The sequence below is a fragment of the Athene cunicularia genome (assembly GCF_003259725.1).
Source record: "Athene cunicularia isolate RWA chromosome 4 unlocalized genomic scaffold, athCun1 chr4_part1, whole genome shotgun sequence".
NCBI lineage: Eukaryota > Metazoa > Chordata > Aves > Strigiformes > Strigidae > Athene > Athene cunicularia.
In genome coordinates, this window is record NW_020799098.1 from 25700763 (window position 1) to 25719209 (window position 18447).

Consider the following 18447-nt stretch of genomic DNA (forward strand, 5'->3'; position numbering starts at 1 on the left):
TTATTCGAAATAAATGAAAACTGTATACAGATGTTAGCAACAGTACCTTCTTTCAAATCAAGGAAGACAAAATAGATAAATCATTATCTGAACCTCAAGTGCTCCATGCTGCAAGGTGGTGAACGCCCCCTAAGCAATGCTATATCAGCTTCTGTTAAAATGATTCAGAACTGAGGCCACTGGAAACCACATAAGATTGCATGCTTCTGATGGTGATGCTATTAAAAAAACAATAAAAAAATATTTAAACCAATCTGTAATGCAAAATATGGTTATATAAAATATAATGGTTATATAAAAAATGGTTATATAAAATATTTATTATGGATGTCAAAATTTATTTAATAATAATTGTTGTCTATAAAATATTTCCAGTTCTCAGTAATTAATTTAACACCACAAAAGCCTCCTCCTTCTTCGCATATTCAAACTGGCTTCAAATTACATACGGAGTTTTGCATATGATTTCATCTGAAAACACACAGTGACTAAGAAGGAAAGTGGCAGTGGAGACTCAGGAGTTGTGGATTCCATTTCCAGCCCAGCTGTGCTACTGCTCAGGTGCCTACAAGCAAATTACTAACCTTTTTGACCAAAGATCATTGAACATCTAACCAATAGTGATGTTGTGAGGCATAAGTAAACTTGCACTGTGTCTGGAGAGTCTCAGCTGAAGCTAAACAAATGCAAAACATTGCATATTTTCTTTCATATATTTCTAAAATATATTTAACAGACATACTTAGGCTTTTTGTTTGTTTGTTTGTTTGTTTGTTTTTCCTGAGACTTCAAAGTGGGCTAGTGGAGGTAGGTCTATATGTCTGGGCTCAAAAGGTCAAAATATATCCCTTTGCATCCATAATTTTTTAAATTAAGAGAGAGCTGACCCCAGGTATCATTACTGCCAATAATTCTCTGATTGGCTTATAAATTTACTGGGGGGAAACAGAGAAATACCTTAGTTACAATTTTAGATATGTCTGTGCTGATCATGTTGGACTGCCACAGAGGAGAAATGGGACTATACTGCTAATGAGGTATATGAGTCCTCAGCAATTACAGTGATACTCTTCTAAATATCTGAACTATCAATCATCAATGAAAGCAAATTGGTGCCTCGATGGTCCGGAAGAATCCCCTTACAACTGTTAGAAACCAAATCATTAATAACACAAGAATCAATTCCTGCTCCTCCTCTCTGCTCAATCAGCAATATTACAGCAGAGGAGAATTGGGAAAGGGAGAAGCCAATAGCTGACACTTGACTTCTCAACATATAATCTAACATCTTCTCTCAAGTTAAATGACCAATACTGTGGTTTGCATTGCTCAACAGGAGAGACTATATTAAACAAGAATTGACCACAGATGCAGAACAAAAGTGAAGGGGAAAGCTTGGGAAAGAAAAATGGATATAAACCAAAGAGGACTCCTTAGCCAAGTGTGATATTCCTTATTAAGTTTTCCAAATGTATTGCATTTTTGAAGCCATTAACTTCTGGGAACAAACAATTTGTTTGTAATTCTATTTAAATGAAATTAAGGCCAATCTTAGGCCTTAGACAAAAGGCAACTTTTGCTAAAAGAAAATACAAACTTTAGTGTTATGACTGACAGCAAATCAGACTCTAGAAATGAATCCTTTGCATGTGTGTGTGTGTTCAGTCCTTCCTAAACTACAGATGCTAAGAGATAAACAAGCATTCCTCATACATACATGGATTTGTCTTCCTTGGTCCATTTAAGAAATACATAAACTTGAAGATTGATCAGTCTTTTCCCTTTGTGACATTTCAGTTTGGCAGCCTTAAACATCTGGTGGCCTTCTATGTGTATTTCCACATTTCAGTTGCATCTAAATAAATCTCTTGGATATATTAATATTTTCTTTTGTAATAGAACAGCCTGGTAATGGTTAATTTACTGGGGCTATATTCAAAGCCTTAATTTTTGTTTAGCATAAATGTTTGTCAGTCTTTTTATTATACATTTGAGAACACCCAGCAGACACGCCGAGAGTCCTAATTCTCTAGTGCTATTTACTAGAGCCGCCATCTGTAGAAACATGGTTCCAAAATAGCAGGTAGTTCTTGTACCTACTTCACAGCCACTTTAGCAAGAGATGAGTGGTTGGAGAAAGAAGTGGAAAATCAGGTTCTGCATCTTCAATTTAGAAAGGGTTAATTAGCCTAAAGCCTTAGTTTACTTGTAATTGTACCGTATTAGAATCCCTATCAGCTGACTCTTTTGCTTCTTCCCTGTCAACATACTTAATTACACATTCCACTGATGTCTTCCTGAGTCTCTTCCAATCAATCTCCCAGTTTAATCATTGTTATAAACTGACTTCTTAAAATTGGCTGAGTCAGAGTTTCCAATTTCTTTATTTAACAAGCGGCAACAAGCAAAACAGCGCTGGGTGGCTGGGGAGTCTCCTGCTCCAACGGCCCGCATCTCTCAAGGAATTTTGTCTTAATTTTATACTACAAAGCATTGTATATTCATTATATGCCTATACATATACATTACCTAAACCCGCCTACTCCCACTTCGTACGGTAATTAGCTTATCAGTCCTTTACACTTGCACAGATGCTGCTGAAAATTACAGGCCAGGGTCTTCAAATCATGGGCGGTGGTCTTCAAGAGGAAGGCCGTAGGTCCTCCTCACAGTGTACTTTTCACCCTTCACCTGGAATGTGATGATTTTACAAGCTTGCAGTGCTCTTATCAGTCTAGGCTCGTTACTGGTCTTGAGTAAGGAGATTTATGGACGTCCTTGTTCATGCTTTATAAAGTACAGACACTTCTCTCTCTTGTTGCCCTCCCTCCCCCTTTCTTTCACTCTTTTACACAATATCGTTTTATCATGTTAGTTCAGTTAAGCACTTGCTGTTAGTTTTATATAATGTGCAATAGTTCATATGTCAGTTCACCTTTCCATTGTCTTTTCACTGATTTTGATGAACAAACAGTGTACCATCCATCACAATCATCATAACCCAGAAATGAGGCTGACTGAATGTTGATTCCAACATCCTTGGTCACAAAAATACCCCTTTTTGCTGCTGAAGAGTAATCAAAAGCATCTGGGAATGATTAGAAACTGGACCAGATTGCTTGCTGTCCTGGACCCCACGCTGCCAGAAGGGGGAACCTGCTGCACATCCGTGGGAAACCCAGGCGTACAAATCACGAGACTATAGTAGCCTCAGAAAAGTCAAAGGTGTCAGTCTTGAGGCCTGCACTTTGTTTTCTTTTACTTTGATACCACTGTAGCCGAGTTATACTTACAGAGTTGCAGCTGAGCACAGAAACATGTTTGCATGGCTATCTGGCACACACAATTAAAAACCAAAATCGATATTAAGACAAGGGTCAGATTAATGAAGAGAGGATTAACCCTTTCCAAGACCTTGTTTATGGCATATGCTACATGTGGCAGAGCTAGCAGGAGGCTTCCGCTTTGCACTATCCAGCTTGGTTCTCCTGTCAACATTGTACCTGTGCTTGATTAAAGGTCCTTATCTTTGTTTAACCATTATTTGACCAAAGATTTTAGAAAAGTATTTCAAAGCTGCTGAATTTTAATGTAATACCACTCACAGTATGAATGTTTGGGCACACACAGATTTGAAGAGGCGCTTTTTTTTTTTCCTTTTTACATTACATGGAACCAATAATAATGAAATATGTGAACACAGCCTAAGGTGGCATGATATTTGTGCACTGCATCATTTTTGTGTGACATCATGGTGCTACCACTCCATCAAAGAACCAGAGAGTCCCCAGCTGTGGACCTGGGACTTTATGATTCCTGTTTACATTGCCGACGCACAGCACTAAGACAGTATCTCGCTAAATGGCTCTGGAAAGCCTGTTTGGGTCTCGGTGCGCAAAGCACTCCCCGGAGCAGTGCCGAAGCGCACGCTAATGCTGCTGCTGTTACTGTCACAACACAGAAGTATCCCTGTGCAGACCCTACAGGGCGAGCTGAGCCGCAGAGGTTGGGCCTGCTGTGGGCAGAAGGACCCCGGAGGCTGGCAAGACGCCGCACCAGGGGGCTGTGGCGGAGAAAGAGGCGAGTCTCCCCCTCAACAATCCCTGACGAGCAGGCGCCTTCCCAAACACAAGGAGCTGCCGCTCCCCGGAAAGGCCTCGTGACGTCACCAGGTGCGGTCGGGAGTGTCGCGTCGCTGGGCCTACATTACCCGGCAGGCCTCGGGGCCCCCGGAAGTGACGTTTGGCCGCATCCGGCGGGCGCGCGGCGGTGCTGGTTTGCCGTTTGTGGTGCTTGCGGTGGGTCGCGGGCGGCCCCCTCGGGAACTCGGGGGGCAGCGGCTGTGGTCATCCCTGCTCTAGCTGAGGCGCTTCTCTCCCCGCAGGTTGGCCATGGCGGACTCCACGCAGAATGGGCCCATGCCAGGCGGGGCCGGCGGCGGAGCCGTGGTAAGGAGCCCCAGGCCGTGGGGCGGGCGGGAGCGTGAGGGTCCTGGGCCGGCCACGGTGCTTCTTCGGCAACGCGGGCGCCGCATGTGTTGCTGGGAGGGTCCTGCTGGAACGGCAGTATGGCCGACTGCTCGCCCGAGTACGGGGAAGTGACTCTTTCAATTTCTGATTGAAAATGTTCTGTTGCTGCACCGTCGTTCTTGGAAAATGTCTCAATTAAAGATAATTCCGTGTGGCAGCAGCTATATGTTGTCTGCAGTTCTATGATATGAAGATGCTTGCAGGTTAGTTAGGTTGTTTTCTGGTCCCTTTCATAAGAAGGGTCTAGGAACACAGAGGAAAGAGCAGTCTTCAAAAGCTGGTTCAAATTCAGAAAAAAATCTTGAGCTTTTTTAGGTTAAAGGAAGCTGATTACTCTTAAGAACCTAATAGCCAAAAGCATGCTGTGTTTCAGGAGGAGGACAGTGGGACAGTGGTTAAGGAGAGCCCAACGACAGGAGAGGTGCTGCATTAACGTTAAAAGCTTTTTGCTTTTTTGAGGCCATGAACAGTAGGCCTCTATGATGCCATCTTTCTTTTGATGTATTTATGCTAACTTTACCTGACCTCCTCTTCTTTTCCCCTCAGTAAAAATTGGGGAGGTTTAGCTCCAGATGTGTGCAGTGTATTCTAAAAGGAACCTCAAAGCAATAGATGCAAAAGTCAGTCAGGTCTAAAGACCTTGCATTATAATATATTTGAAGCTGACTATTTAGTGTGATTGGTTTGTATAGAAGAACTACCTCCACAGAAGATTTTACTGCTGCATCTAGTTGCAGTGTACAAAGGAGCCTTTTGGTTCTGAGGAAGCCTAGCTATTTTTCATGTTGTTAGTGCCATCACGTAAGTTATCATGGCACAAAAAGGTGGTATTTACTTCTATTCAAGGCAGGAGAAAGACTTGTAATTTCATATCGAAGGGAAGAATATTGTATGCAAATATTAAGATACCAACTTCTGTGGGGGTTGGGTTTTTTCTTTTTCTAATGTAGCAATTTCTGATGGCTAACAAGTTGGATACAGCAATGTGGATTTCCCGCTTGTTCACAGTTTACTGCTCAGCTCTATTTGTCCTGCCTCTTCTAGGGTATGTATTGTAATATTGTGAAATGGCATTAAAAATTTACAAAGTAACTACACTTCAGTTTCATGGAGTTGTTTTTCATGTAAGGTTAAACTTCTGTTACTCAGCTTGCTTGGATGTTTTTTGTCAGAACAGTTTACAGATTTTAGACTGGTTTAAAACACTTGTAGATGTGTTTGGAAAATGCATCAAGCAACTGTAAAGCAGTGGCAAATGCATGTTTTTATGTGTAGCTACGGAGAAATATAATGAGTTGTTTTACCTTTGTTGCCTTCATTAAGTTGGTGTTACCAGTTTTTGAACTGTGTTTTGGTGATAGGGCTTATGTATGATAATAGAAATACTTTATTGTGCAGTTGTGATGCAATTGTCAAGGGTGGAAGACTTCTCAGCAGGGACTTGGTTCCTATGGTAACGTCTCCTCTGATGATTTGCAGGTTGCATGAAGCAGCAAGCTTTTATCAGCGTGCCTTGCTGGCAAATGCTCTTACTAGTGCCCTCCGACTACACCAAAGGCTACCGCACTTTCAGCTTAGCAGGGCGTTTCTGGCCCAGGCTTTGCTGGAGGACAGCTGCCACTACCTGTTGTACTCTCTTATCTTTGTGAATTCCTACCCTGTTACAAGTATCCTTTACTTGTGTCATCCTGGTAATGTTTATAAAGATCTTAAAAACTTTTCATCACATGTCCTGTTTTGAAAAACTAGTTTAAACTAGAATAGGTTTGCTATTCATAGAGCATGCCCTATGTAAAACAGGAGACACTTATGTTGATTGATTCATATTCAGATTAATCACCTCTGTAACTAGTGCACTGCACTTTCTGGCTACTTACATTTTTTTTCCCCTGAAACTTCAGTGGATTTTATGACTATCCTCAAGTGATACTTTGAGAGAAGTTGGTAACTTTTAATTTATTACCAGTATAAGGCTTATATATGACCTCTCACTGGAACTAGGACATACATCATGTAGAGACACAATTATTCAGAGTAGCTTTTTCAGGTAAGTTATTAAACAGATAATGTCTGCAAAAAAGGCTTACTCTGACTTGTCAAGGGTGATATGTAAGAGCTGACTTTTCTTCGTGCCACATGTATGCTTCATGTCCTACTCTTAAAATGCCTCTGGCAGAGGAATGTCTATGTTCTTGCTCTCTAAAATCTGAATGGCTGGCAACTGCATGTTCTTTGGTAAAGAAATGCATTTTTTGCATCTTGATTAAAAAATATTATGACTACATATGTTTGATAGATCGTAATTTAAGAGGTAGCCTCATGTGTGTCTCATGCAGAAAGAATGTATTTCAGTAGAAGTGCATTGCTGTGTAATGGTGTACGTTGTACTTATGCATACACATTTTGAAGTTAATAAAAATGTTTACGGAAGATGTGTAAGAGAAGGGAAGAGCTGTTAATATAGATGTTAGACCTATACATGTCTTAATCAGTATAGGTCATTCCAGCCAGCCTCTTGCAAAGAACTGTCAAGCTGACTTGTGTGTTAGCATAACATCACAGAGAAATGAAGCACTTGTGCAGCCTGTAATTTTCCTTATCGCTTGCTTCAGTGAGTATTTTTCCAGTTCTGCTATTCTCTTTGCTTCATGCTGCCACATATACAAAGAAGGTTCTTGATGTAAGTATGATATGATTAATACTGTTGGTACTCTTGGGGGTTTATAACAGGTTTGAATTACAGCTGTGTTTTCCTTTAGCTACACTAGAGGAGTTAGAGTGAAACTGTAGTATGGAATCTCAGCACAGAGAATCTGAGAAGTCGTTGGTTTGTTTTTTTTTTATTGGGTGGTTTTGGGTTTTTTCCCCCCCTTCTGTTATGACTCAGTGATATGTTGGAGCTGACATTTTCTTCAAATGCTCTCCTTTGAAGGAAGCAAATGCTATGTAACAGCTGAAACTTAAGATGTCTTTTTCAAGCTAAACCATAGCCTGTGAAACTTAATGTTCTATTTCAGTGGCAGAATAACAGACTGCAGGGTAAGGCTACCAAGCAAAATAATTGCCAGTTGGACCTGCTGCTCAGTGAACTGGATTAGGAAGTATTTATTTACAAAATGGGTTCTTAGGCGTTGGAATGGGCTGTGCAGGGGGGTAGTGAAGTCCCCATCCCTGGAGGTGTTTAAGAGTCACATTGATACAGCACTGAGGGATATGGTGTAGTTGGGAACTGTCAGTGTTAGGTTAATGGTTGGGCTGGATGATCTTCAAGGTCTTTTCCAACCTAGATGATTCTCTGAACTGCCTTGTGTGGCTTAATGTAACTCCAGCCTTTGGTGTTCCTAACTGGGCTGTCATGCTACCATAGGTACTTCCTCCTAGAGGACAGGATAAGGCTTGTGGCCATCTCTCTGTAGTTGAACCTAATATGGGTGAGCAAGGGAATTGCAATGCTTTATGGTTTTGATTGAATTCTCTGTAGTTACGGAGTTTCAGGCTTCCAATATTTTTCTTTGGGATACTAATCTCAATACCTTTAAAGGATCTAGTCTTAAAATTCTGAAACTAGTTGTAAATCATAATTGTTGGTGTTTTGATTTCTTTGTGCTAGAGAAGACAGGTGTAACTTCTGTGTTTTTTGGTGATCTCTTTTTCTTCTTTAAAGGCACGAAGTTCAAATAGCCTGCCCTTTCTGAGAAATCTGTTAGAGAAACTGAATGCCAATCAACAGAATATTCTAAAATTCATTGCTTGCAATGAAATTTTCCTGATGCCAGCTACAGTTTTCATGCTCTTCAGGTAAGAATGACAATAAATACTTTCAGAATTAGAAACCTTTTACACAGGATTACTTTTTGCAGTTGAGTTCTCTGTGGGTCACAGATCTCCATTTGTATGGTTCTGGTTGACCGAGTTTTGAACTTAGAATTAAATTTATTTGATTTCTAGACTTCTCAAGTTGGTACATCATGAAATCAAAAAAACATTCACTCTGATAGAACAGAGCATCAAAAAACCCTCTCATACCATGGGTGATGTTTTTAGGTCAAATCAAAGGTTTTTTTCAGGTCTGTGACGTGTTCTTTTACACTGTTCTGTAAGTTTAATTTTGGTCAGTGTAACAGAATATTAAGATCTTCAGCTTCATTGGAAGTGAACTCTTATTTTGAATATTAGGTTGCAGAAATTTAAGTGGCGTGAAATTTCATTGTGCCAAAAGTGTGCAAGCAGGAGTAGGTTATGTTGTTACTGTGTTACTTCTGCCCAGTGACCCTTGGCTCTTTTTTGATTCTTTGGCTTTGCCTGCTGTGCAGCCTGTTGAATTCATTTTAGGGGTCTTGAGCATATGCATATTGAAATCCTACTGAAGTTATACAGGCATAATGACCTGCCTGTCACTGAAGTTTGGGTCCTTGCCTTTTAATATTTGGAGGGTGAATAACGCCCTTTGCTCTATACAGGTCATAGCACAGTGAGAGCATTTGTATTGAGTGAACTCACAGGCAGCTTATCTTCCGGGAAGCTGATAGAATGTGTAATTTGTTTTTATCTTTTGATATGTCAGCTGAACACTTCAGTGCTCCAGCCCTGAAGGATTCCACTTCATTTAAGGCTACCTACCAACTGACAGACACACTCTGTATCAAGTTATCTGAAACTCGAAGTGCTTTAAACTTCTCTTTAGGAAAACTTTTTTCCCCCCTCTCTCTGGAGAATTCAGTATGTGAAGTGTTGCTGCTTCATATGTCATCTAGTAGATACGAAAGCTTATAAAAGATCACATACCAAATTTTAAAATTGTATAATAGTTAAACACAGCTACTGTGAGAATTTGTTCTTTAAACTGTTTTAGCATATTAAATTGCTTGTAAATACTGTTGCACAGGTGCAAGTTTTCCTTTTTTTCCCCCTCCTGTAGCTTACTTTCCTTTTCACTTCATATTTTTGCTTCTGGGTAAAGATAGTGCTCATACTTGAAGGAGGTCTAGTTACTGGAACTGTTACATTCAGCTTCACACAGAGCTTTTTGTGTTGTATAAAGAAGCTTCAGTCTTTAAACTAATTTCTTCTGTGCTTTGCTATGTATGGCTTATATGCTACCCTTTCACTATATTAGCACCATCATGTGAAACAGCAGCTTTGTAAAGTATCAAAACCCAATTTCATTGTGACTGGAATAGTCAGTTATTAGCTTGGCATTATTGTCTCAATACATCTGTAATAGTCTACAGTGTGAGAAGTCTTGGGAAAGATACTAGAAATATGGTCCAGCTATTCAGAGTGCTACAATTAGAACTGAAAAAGCTTGCTGTAACTAGACTTTTTACGTCAGCCAATTTCTGTGCTTGACCAGCAAGCTTTTCTGTAATGCTGAACAGGTGTTCACTGTCACTTCTGTGATTCTTTGCCTACCACTAGAAATGAGGCATGTAAAAAAACCTGCATAAATATAAAATCAGTACAAGAACAGCACTTCTTTAACTGCATCATTGAGTAGTTTTATTCTATAAGGTGAGTTTCTACTTTTGTAAGTGTATGGTTGTGTACTTGTCAGATCTAGATTATCTGAACCAGTATGACTGCAATCTAGTTTCTTTTGTGCCTAAGTAGTTTGCTTGCTCTTACTAGGAATATTCCTGGGTTTTTTTGTTATTTGGTATTAAACTCTTACTTTCTGTTCTTTCAGTGGGCAAGGGAGCCTGCTCCAGCCATTCATTTACTATAGATTTCTTACATTACGCTACTCCTCTCGGCGAAATCCATACTGTCGGTAAGCACTAAATTGATTTCAGAAGCTAATGTTTAACTGTATGGTGTCTAGGCATTCAGAAATCTTTCATTCTGAAATGAATGTATAACTCATAATACTAAGTCTGCAAATGATAATTATAGAATGTGGAGTACACCTGGATGCTAAAAAACAGCTGATTCAAGGTTAGATTTATTCCATGTAACTGAAATTTTCTGAAATGTACCACTATCCTTTAATGGGAACTTTTAGAACAGGCTTGTGCAACTGAAACTGTGCTTTGGGAGAAAGAAATCTTAATTGTTCTGCAACAGTTTACCAGAACAATACCCTTATTTTTAGATTCCAGGTCTGGCTGAGGCTATGTTTCCACATGAACAGACACTTGTGAACTTGTGGAATGTTGACAGATTAAAAAAAACCTGTGGATGATATTAAACATGTTCATTATCTCCTTTAGTTAGATTTGTAAGTCAGGTTAATTATAATTGAAACAGAACCTTATTGATTTTATTTGAAAGTTGAGCCAATACTATTACTTTAAACTTTGAAACCATAAATATTTCTATGAGGATTTGCTCAGGTTAGTGCTTCCTCAGAACTCTTCCTATGATAAGTGTTTGGATAGTGTAAGATTTTGTGAACATAGTTTTCCATCTGATCACTGCTCAATCAGAAAATGGTTTGCAGAAATACCAAGGAAGTGGGTTTGGCTGCCATGGTATGCAAAGACAGGTCTGAGAATCATAGACTTAATGCTAGAAATCAATTGCTCCATCTTGGTACATGTGTTTTTTTAACCAAAAAAAAAAAATCCATGAAGGTGCTTTACTACTTTGGTATCTTAAAATATTTTTGAGTTGTGCAATACTAAAACTAACCTTCAATAGAAGTAGTTTATCCAAGATGTTTTGCTCGCATTTATGTAGTTTTAAGGGAAACTGCTTTGGTTTTGTTTTTCATGTCTGTCTGCTAATAGTTGCTTCTAGAGTGCAGGGTTCTTGCATTCTGGCAAGAAGCAGTGCAAACGGACAATTACCTCCCAGCTCCTTACACTGTTTCTGATAAAGCATTACTCTTTCTTTTTTCTTTATAGTTTTTTTTTTCTTGAAGGTGGACTTTATCTGCTGTCTTTATTCAGCTGGAAGCTGCTGAACTAAAGCTAATTAAAATGTTAATCTTTAAAAGACAAGAATTCTGAAGCTCTTGCAAGATATTGCAACACTGAGTTGATCTAAAGAACTTGTTAACTAGAGTGTGTGGGGTGTTAAGTGAATGAAAATGTTATAGATGATATTTCTGATAAATGCTGTAGAATTTTAAAACTCTCTTTATATTTGATTTTTCAGGACTCTCTTCACTGAGCTGAGGATTGTTGTTGAACATTTAATAATGAAGCCCTCATGCCCTGTTTTTGTAAGAAGACTATGCCTCAGCAGCATTTCCTTTATAAGCAGATTGGCACCAACTGTTGCATAGCCAGATTTCAGGCACTTGTGTTTTGTGAACATTATGAGCAGCTGGCACTTCTGCTGCTGCTGATAAATTCCTGGTTTTACACTGATCTCACTCCAGGCTGTGTAAAAATGTGTATATGCTTTTCTTGGAGATAATACAAAATTTAGCATATCAAAAGCAAGTCATGGAAACTTAAAATTACTGTGCTGTATCGATAATTGGTGAAAAAAAAAAAATAGCTGCATCCTATCCAAAACATGCCCAGTCATATGGAATTATTTTTCTATGAACCAAGGATTGTTTGAGGTTGATTAAAACTTTGTCTGTGCTCAGCTGGCTTACGCTAGTTGGAACTATAGCTACTGTACGATGTTTCCAGTGGATAGTAGTTGGTACACATACCTATGCAGTACACTTTGGACAGTATTCTTCTGCTTACTAAATGTATCTGTAGAACCATTTTGTCTAAATTACTCAATGTAAAAATACAGCCCTCTGAATTTAACAAAAGGGACTAAAATCTATCAAGCTGACATAGTTAACACCTTTTCTGAAGGAGAGGCTATTTTTATTAATACTGCTTAAAAAGATCTATTCCGAGTTTCTACCTTGGGACACAGTCTTACATTACATTGTTGGAAGAAATATCAAGACTCTGATCACGGAAAACTCTGTGCAGTTATCTTGTCATAACAAGATGTTTTACCAAGCCAAATTGCTGACTTGTAGGTTTTTCAGACTAAGATGCACTGCTTAAACTTTCAACCATCCCTTAAGTGAACTAATCAATGTAAACAAAGTAACTTTTGCAGAATCATTGCAGGTTGGTTCTTGTGTCTACACAAATGTGAGACTGCAGTAATTCAAGCATGTCAGCTTTATAGAAAATTAATCTGTAGTTAGCTCTGTATAAATTGTTCTTCCAGTTTCTGAGACTTTTTGTGATGGGAAATTTGCATAAAGGATTACACCTGTTTAGACAGCTTCTGAAACAAATGGGTGTAGAATTTTTGGCATAAATTCATCTGATTGATCTGAAGTCAGTGTCGTGACTACAGAAGTGAATATTAAATAGAGTGATTATGCATTCACCCAGCAGCTGAAGGGTAGGTCGTGGAAAAAAATACTGTCTGTCTGAACACAACTTTTTTCCATAAATTCAAGGCAAAGTGTTTGCCTGATCTTCTGTAGTTAGTATTCTAATTGCATAAAATTAAATGGGTTTCATTGGCTTTTTGTAAACTTGTGTAGCACTGTACTTAACTACTCCCTGGCCAGAGAAATCTTACATGAAACACTTCTGAAAGCAGTCTTGAAGCAAAGTATTTTCCTGTAACTATTGAGTTATCCTGTCTGTGATGTGAATATCATTCAGACTTCCCAGTTGTATTAGTTTGTTAGATCAGAACCATGTGTTTATAAACTTATTTCATTTTTTGCTCAACCTCTTGGTATTTATGAACCAATAGGTGATTGAATATTCTTTGACTACTTGTCTTGCTCTCTGAACATGATTAGCTATTCATAGAATATTTGCACACTGCAGAAGCAACTGCATGCAGTAATGCTCTACAGCTGCTAAAGACTTGCAACAAGATTCACTATATGTATATCCTGTAATTTGAGGATTTTATAAAAACTAAAATTTCTACTGCAATAAAAGGAGTGTTAAATGTAATTTGCTAGGCTCTTCAAGCTTATTTTCTCTAACAATGTACTGATGCTTGAACCTGGAAGTTGAGCAGAATGCTGTCTTTGTGTGTATGTGTGCATGTTCTTCTGTTCCCCACTGCTGCTTCTTAATGGGGACATAATGTCTTGTGCATTTCTGAACTATTGCCTTCTAAAGTGCAATAATTTATGACCCTTTCCTTCAATACTTTACCCGAGAATAAGCACTGCAATAATGGTATCTAAGCAGAGCAGAAATCTAGACCTACTTACTACCATTTAAGTTCTTCAGCACTATACTAGATCCTCTTTCATGTTACATGGTATACTTTTTGAGTGGTGACATCAGACTGTTCAGCTTTTTGCACCACTGATTTAAAAACTAATTTGGTCATCTAAGTTGGTTCTCCATACTGGGAGTGGAAGACAAATGAATACTTCTGTAATTACTGTAAGCAAAATGCTGTGTTACTTCTGAGAAAATTTTTGTGCTCCAAGACTGCTGTTATGTGGGCAGTCTAGTGTTCCTTTAATTTTATGCTGTTATTAAATTAGAGAGGAGCTTAAATTGGATCTGATTGCAACTGTAACTGTAGGATGCAAGTCTTGAGATTTGACTCTGAGTGGATGAGGAAGATTAAAAGGAATAAGAGAGTGAAATTTCAGTAGGAGAGTTGGAAGACAGTGTCATGAAGTAGAGCTTATATGTGAATGCTGAATTTCTTGTTAACTCTTCCTATTAAGTCTTAAAAATGGATCAAGTGGAGGAAGATGTTTCAGAAATGGGATTTGATTTGATTTGGCTAGTAGTGTATTCTTGGCTTTGCAAGGAGTTGCTTAACAAATGAGACCTGGATTTTGCTTATGGCCTGGTAAAACTTCTCTGACGTGCCAAGAAAATGTGGAACAATGAGGTAAGAATAACTTCCAAGTAGAATAAATAGGGCAGCTGACCTGCAGTGTGCATCAACTTCAATTTTTACTGCAGCCTTTAGGCTGCCTAAGTGATAATACTGAGTTTCCTCAGTGCTGGCAAAAATATTCTGTGCTTTCTTACCACACTTTGTGATGGTTTCTGTACTAACAATTAAATTAAATATGTGAAATGCTGGTTGTGTCCTAATAATTTGAGATTTTGCTGGTGAAAAGACCTGTGTGTTTGTGCTGCTGTGTTTTCAACAGCTAGGTGTGATGCAGAGACTGTAACAGAAGTCTGTGTTAAGAGAAATTTTTGCAACTGTTTAAAATGCCTGTCAATCCCAAATGTGAAGCAGAAAAGTTTTTGTCCTACTGTTTACCTGATGTGGTCATTGTTTCCACTGGTATAAATCATGCTGGTTATTGTTTTTATTATTTTAGCTTTCATAAGTTGATGTGCTGTTGCATAGATTCTGTGGGTAGACCTGCCCCTTGCTGTGCACAAGTTTGCTGTAGAAGTGGTCCAGCATAAGACTTGACTGTTCTCACCTGTAGATGAATAAAGCATTAGGACCTACTGGGTCTGTTGGAGAAGCTGATGCCAGTTGGGATTTCTTACACACAAAGTAATTTTCTAATGCATGTCCTTTCCTTTATTGTCTTGAATGTTATACTTTCATTGTCACTTTTGTGCTGTCAATTTTATGTTTTGCGCTCTTCTTGATGGATGTTCAAGGGGAGCAATATCCATTAATATTTTGTTACGGATTATAATCATGAGCCACTATTTGTTCCAACAGTTTTTTTTAGTTGCTAACTATATATTTGATAGTACTGTCTAGCAAATAATGTAGCTGGTTATTTTGTACTGTCTGTGTTGAACCTTTTTATTGTTCGGCACCCGTATTGCAACATTTGCTGTACAGATCCCTTGTTAATTGAGGAAGCGCAGTTCTTGTCCTTTTTGCAGATAGGAACTGAGGCATGGAAGGAAAGACCACTTGTCTGAGGCGATGCAAGAGCTCTGGCAGAGCAGGAAATAGAAAAAAAGAGTTGGACAAACATCAGGGGGAACTGACTTGTTTTATACCAGCTATGACTACTTGGTCCTCTTTCCAAAAAGATACTGCTGCTTAAACAGTTTCATAAAGTACTGTACCTTACAGTGCTCAGATTAAGGGTAGCAAAGACTATTGAGCTAGAACAGCATGTTCTTTTAAAACAGTGTCAAAATCAATTCCCATGTGCAAGAGCTAGGTATGGCCCCTGGTATCATCATCTTTTTGGTGAGAAAAAATAATACAACAGAAAAAGATTGCAAGCACTTACATGCTAGATTTAGTAGAGTATGCTGATCTCTTGAAACTAATTTAAAATTGCTTCAGTGCAAGTATTTGGTTACACTAATTTTGGTATATATAGTTTATCTTTGTACTGTAACTTTTCTAGTGCTATAATTTTCTTAAAATCACAGGAATAGTCAGGGCCTTGCTGTTTTAAATGTCCTTTTAAGGACAGAACCTTAAGCAATCCTTTATTTCAAAGGTTCATTATCAGTATGGATGGTGTAATTGAATTTAATCTTAAATGTGGATTCAAAAATCTTTTTCATAAAATGTCAGCTTTACTTATTAACTCTTCTGCAGAAGCCAGCTCTGTGATAATAGCAGATACTGTGCAGGTAAGAAAGTTTCATTGCTTAGTTCTGTGCCATCCAGATGGTACAAACTTCTAAAATGAATTGAAAAATTCATCTTTTACTTGTATTCAAGGACTGAGGCATAAAATGCTAATGTAAGGGCTCAGAGGGGAAATATAGTTCTCCTGCATATTTGAGAAAATGTGAAGTCCTTTCAAGAAAATCTAATAAACAGTAATCGCAGGCTGCTGACACTAAGGAAAAAGCACCTCATTCGCTCTTTCTTTTATGCAGCGATTTACTGGTCCCTACTGATTTTCAAATTGGATCACTGCAGTAAATTATCCATGCCAGTACCTGTGAAAGAAAGCACAGGGATCCATATTTGTTTAGTGGTGTGCTTAAATCAGCAAGAATGATAAATTTGATGGTATAAAATTGGAAATACCAAGGGCTTTTCTCAGTGAATGAGCAAGTATCTCCATTTGTAATTTATTGTGACCCTTTTTCACTGTATGTGCTTTGTATGTCAAATATTTATTTCAAAACAAATTAAATTGTGTTCTGTATTGATACAGCTATGGTTTTGTTGATGTTCTTCAAATCAAATTGTATTTTTTTTTTTTATTTAAAATATTACCAATGTTGTGTTGCAAAATAGCATTTGTTTTTAAGTTCAAATATCTGAGTTTGAGTTACTGACTAACAGCTTTCCATTTAAATGTTCTAGGTGTGTGTTGTGGGGGGTTTTTTTTGGCTTATTTGCATGTTTAGTTGCAGGATGCAGTAAGCTACTGTGGCTTCATTTGCTTTTTCTAGAGCGAAAGGAAGATTAAGCTGTATATCAAAACCAAAAAAAAGCTGATCCCTTTCTTTAAGTCATTGGAGCTATTTTGCTTTATACCTGGCATAGGCAACACCAAATCCAGTGAAAAAAAATTACCTATGTTGCTTGGTTTACTGCCATATTTTCAGTGCAGAAGTTAATAGAGAAAGCTGACTATACACATGTGTCTTGGGAAGAATCCTCTCCCTGTGATTGGAGGGATTACATAGGTCCATAGGTTGCTTTGTGAGTATGTGCCTTCACAAAGGTAGAAATTAATAAAAGGAAGAAGAATGGGGTGAAAAAACAAGAACGTGGAAGAGGTGCTCTGTTGCTTTCATAAACTGCAATTCACTATTCATGGTTTTATACCATCAGTATCCTCTGGATAGTACTTAAGTTTTCTAGCTGTAAATTATTTCTAATTTAGTCTTTATTGAAATACTACTGAATAGCATGTTCAGATGCTGCCATATTGTACAAGAGATGACAGGCTGATCTTGGTTTACTTAAAATGGAAAATAGCTGCAGTGGAATTATGGGTTCTTGGCAGTTATGTTTGAAGCTCCTGTGGTGGAAAAGTAGAGACATAAACACTTGCTATGGTTTGTATTGTTACTGGGCTTCTTGGCTCTTTTTGGTTTTTTTTAAACTTTTCTTTCCGTGTTGCTTTGCTACATTTTTATATTGGCAATCTAGGGGAAGATACCATATGTGCAACTGCATGGGTTTTGTTCTGATATATGTTTGTTTCTGTGTGCAAAGACACATATAGAATATTATATTTGTAGTTTAGCATCTTAACACCCTTGGATTTAAGGTTTTTTTAATCTAGAAAACCTGAGAAAACTGTTTTCAGATGGCAGATGTTTGCCCATTACAATTCCTTTCAATATACTTTCTGCTATAGCAACTTCAGTTAGGTTCTGACTAAAGCACAACAAAAATCTTTGTGAATCCTTTTGGTGAAAAAAGTTTAAATTGGAACCACTATTAGCAAAGTTTTTTGTAATGGCAGATGGGAATCTGAAGTTGACTTTCTTAATTCTCGTTTGCATTTTTAACAGTTGTGTAACTGTATAATACAAAGCAATATTGAAACCTTAAAAACTACACTTATAGCATCAAGCATTAGTTCAGTATGTGTTTGAGCATTCAGTTCTATTCACATTTTTAATTTTCAAATGTTTTAACATCACTCTGGGGCAAAGGTAGCAAGATGCTTACTTGCATCAGTGTGTATGTGCTGTGGATTGATGGTGGGTATGTATACTAACAGCAGCAGATAAATGACTAAAGCACAATATTTTGAGGTCTTTTGCCATTTGGATATGTTAATCCTTTGCTTGTTATGATTAAAAAGCCTCTTCCTGCCCTCTGTCAGCCTTCTCTCTTTGTGGTGTTACACATCTGTAAGGGAAGAAGATTTTTGCACTGCATAGGTGCTGCTGTTGTCCAGTTAAAAAGTACTAGTCAAGCTAATTTCACATTCTTATAATCAAATTTTCTTGCAAGCAGAAGAATCAAGCTGCTTTTAAACTGATCCTTGCTTTGTTCATGTGAGACTGTAGGACAGGTGGAGTAGCAGGAGTCTGGACCTGATGATGGAGGAAGCTTCTTCCAGTTCCGTTACGTTTGTATGTCTGGATGCTACGGT

The 18447-nt window shown here is 38.2% G+C and overlaps 1 protein-coding gene across 3 annotated transcripts; it reads left to right on the forward strand.

Annotated features, from left to right (window-relative positions):
* Window positions 1-4225: 4225 nt before the first annotated feature.
* TMEM33 (transmembrane protein 33) lies at window positions 4226-18221 on the forward strand. Of its 3 annotated transcripts, XM_026846751.1 has the most exons (8): window positions 4226-4298; window positions 4385-4448; window positions 5480-5574; window positions 6009-6196; window positions 7142-7209; window positions 8194-8327; window positions 10216-10299; window positions 11628-18221. In XM_026846751.1, the coding sequence occupies exons 2-8, from the start codon at window positions 4392-4394 to the stop codon at window positions 11755-11757; spliced, it is 756 nt and encodes a 251-aa protein (XP_026702552.1). In that variant the 5' UTR covers window positions 4226-4298; window positions 4385-4391; the 3' UTR covers window positions 11758-18221. The 3 variants fall into 3 exon arrangements, with proteins under 3 accessions (XP_026702552.1, XP_026702553.1, XP_026702554.1); XM_026846752.1 differs by lacking the exon at window positions 4226-4298 and having other exon boundaries at window positions 4308-4448; XM_026846753.1 differs by lacking the exon at window positions 4226-4298 and having other exon boundaries at window positions 4385-4458; window positions 5476-5574.
* The last annotated feature ends 226 nt before the right edge of the window (window positions 18222-18447 follow it).

Excerpts from the sequence above, each read along its gene's own strand:
- TMEM33 (XM_026846751.1), top strand. The coding sequence starts at position 4,392 with ATGGCGGACTCCACGCAGAATGGGCCCATGCCAGGCGGGGCCGGCGGC. Across the intron at positions 4,449-5,479 it reads GGGCCGGCGGCGGAGCCGTG|CAATTTCTGATGGCTAACAA; the intron begins GTAAGGAGCCCC and ends TTTCTAATGTAG. Across the intron at positions 5,575-6,008 it reads TTTGTCCTGCCTCTTCTAGG|GTTGCATGAAGCAGCAAGCT; the intron begins GTATGTATTGTA and ends GATGATTTGCAG.